At 38.7% G+C, this 2,500-nt stretch overlaps 1 protein-coding gene across 4 annotated transcripts in view; it reads left to right on the top strand.

Annotated features, from left to right (window-relative positions):
* The window catches only part of LOC137976428 (adhesion G protein-coupled receptor L4-like), a 68,431-nt gene that overhangs the window by 58,983 nt on the left and 6,948 nt on the right, over positions 1–2,500 (top strand). For all 4 annotated transcript variants that reach the window (XM_068823771.1, XM_068823768.1, XM_068823770.1 and 1 more), the window contains 2 exons: positions 765–974; positions 1,572–1,728. In XM_068823771.1, the coding sequence (XP_068679872.1) occupies positions 765–974; positions 1,572–1,728 (367 nt within the window). The remainder of the gene's footprint in view (positions 1–764; positions 975–1,571; positions 1,729–2,500) is intronic.

Raw genomic sequence — 2,500 nt, 5'->3', positions numbered from 1 at the left:
GACTCCTTTCAGGGACGGGAAACGGCTCTACTAGCTTCAACTTCTTAAATGAAGGCACGCTGTTGCTACGTAACATGAGTGTACAGTTCATGTCAACATATTTCAAACGTCAAGTGAAGCTATGATCCTCGCAGTTATGAACGCAATTTTAGCAATTGCTTAGAAAAGCTTTGAAAATTCAGGACTTCAAGAGGGTTTGAACCCTGTGACCTCACGATGCCGGTGCGACGCTCTAACCAACTGACCTATGAAGCAAATGACGTTGGGAGCTGGTCATTTATGGGTTCTGGTGTTCCCGTGATGAATGAATCAACGAATGTAATGATATATGAAATGAATCATATATTGAACTGCGGATATGAAATCAAACTATGAACTTCGCATCCCTCACGAAAGAATATTAAATGTGCTGTCTGTGGAAACCCAGTGGCGTATAACGTAAATGAGGAAGTTGTTGTTTGTTGTGATCACTGTAAACTGTATACAGTAATGACGATTAATTTTGTACTTTTGCAGAAGCATAATTATTTCCATGTACGCTATTCTGCTTTCTGGGGTTAGCAACGGCAGCTCCGTTTTTAGGCTTGGCCAATCTATACATTCCAGTGGATAGCGTTATCCCCTTTTTGAAGAACCAAGGCCTGAAATCCAACGCCAGTTCTACAATTCGTAAACGTCCTACTCCAGATTGGTCAAGATATGTAAGACGGGTGTCTTAATTCTTGAAGATAAGAATTTAAACTATTTTTTTTGTCTATTTTGAGATCGGAGAACCTCACAAAAAAGCCCTTGAAATGATTTCAATTATTGGTTGCACCATCTCGCTGATTGCTGTACTTGTAACTATTGCTGTTTCGCTGGTGTTCTGGCGTGCAGTCAAAAGTCCGAGAGCTAAAGTTCTTCTCAATCTGTGCGTTGCAGTCGCATTGTCGTGCATATTTGTTATCCTTGAAGGATTGGCGAGGGGCAACAAGGTAGGTTTCAGTATTCAGACGGTTTTTCTTTTGTTTTTCAGTTTGGGGCACTTGATCGAACTACAGCAAGTCGTCCGAAGCCACACACACAAAAAAATAAAAAAATGGGGGTAAAGGGAGGGGGGGGGGGGGATCTTTCCTCCTTTTATATTTTCTCTTGGATGTAATGAATGTAATGACGGTTTTGATCCGCTGCCCTCTGTGAGACTTTTTTTTTTGTTTAATCCCGTTAATGATATTTTTCCATGCAAATCTTTAGTTGTCTAAGAGAGTCCTCGAATTTGGCAGCAAATTGCAGTCTATTGTTTTACAATGTTTTTAATATTGCCGGCAATATCGTTTGCTTTCAAAAGAGAACATTTTTTGATAGTCGTCCTAGTTTTCCATTTTGTCTAGAAATCTTTTCTGCCAACGAAATTCAGTTTTTGGTTTTTTGCAAATAACGGGGTGTTTCTTTGATAAATTGTGAGGAAGATAGATTGCTTGATTCTTTACCCGGGATGCCATCATGGACGCTGTGACGTCTTACGAAAACAAATGATTGGCCATCATGATTGACTGATTGACCGATTGTTCGATAAATTGATTGATTGACAGGTTGGCTGCACTGTAGTTGCCGCTTTTCTTCACTACTTCCTGCTCTCTTTGTTTTCATGGATGCTGTGCGAGGGTGTGCTACTTTACATTTTATTGGTTAAAGTATTTGGAGGAATCGCCGAGGAGAAAGTCAAGTATTTCTACATTTTTGGCTGGGGTAGGTTTCTTCTCTCTCCATAGCAATAAAATATTTTTTCCTAATCATACTTTCGTATTTAATTTCTTTGTTTAGAGGCTCATCCTCACTCAAAAGGGATTGCGCGTCGCCTTGAAATTCACACATACGGAAAATCCGAAGATCACCAGCGATTACCCAATCAAAACGTTGCAACTATTTCAAAACAACGACACAAGCGCGCAATGTCTTTTGGGTGAACATGGGCCTTGAACGCGTATATGAAGCCAAGCATTTTGAAAGTTCGCGGCAGTTTAGAGACACGACTAAAAGATGTGAACCTTGAACTTAAAACATTTTGTTCTTACCGTGCTTATGTCACAAAAGACAAACTGCCAGGTTTTTTTAACAGTCTTTTATTATTATAGCAATAAATTTTAACTTCCGGTGCAAGCATTATCTACTGCATTAACATTACAGTACTTTCATTAATTACAACATTAAATAAAAATCAATTACAGTTCTTACAACTTGCATTACCATACTATACTATAATTACACCAAAAATCCAAACTTCAGAAGAACATGTGAGGCAAATATAACTTACATACAGATCTGTAAGTTGCTTTTATTTTTTCCACTGCCCAATTTGCTGTTAAGAAAAGCTAGGAAGGTTTCGAAATAGTGACTGCATGTTAAATAGTTTTGATTTTCAAGATCAAACGAGCGTAGCTTCCATATGCACTTGCTCGCCGGTCCGTGTTAATCAGAAATATCTTGTAGTTTTTTACTAAGTACTGTCAGTACTTCGTAG

Source organism: Montipora foliosa, chromosome 11, assembly GCF_036669935.1.
Source record: "Montipora foliosa isolate CH-2021 chromosome 11, ASM3666993v2, whole genome shotgun sequence".
NCBI lineage: Eukaryota > Metazoa > Cnidaria > Anthozoa > Scleractinia > Acroporidae > Montipora > Montipora foliosa.
This window is presented reverse-complemented; position numbering and strand designations above follow the sequence as displayed.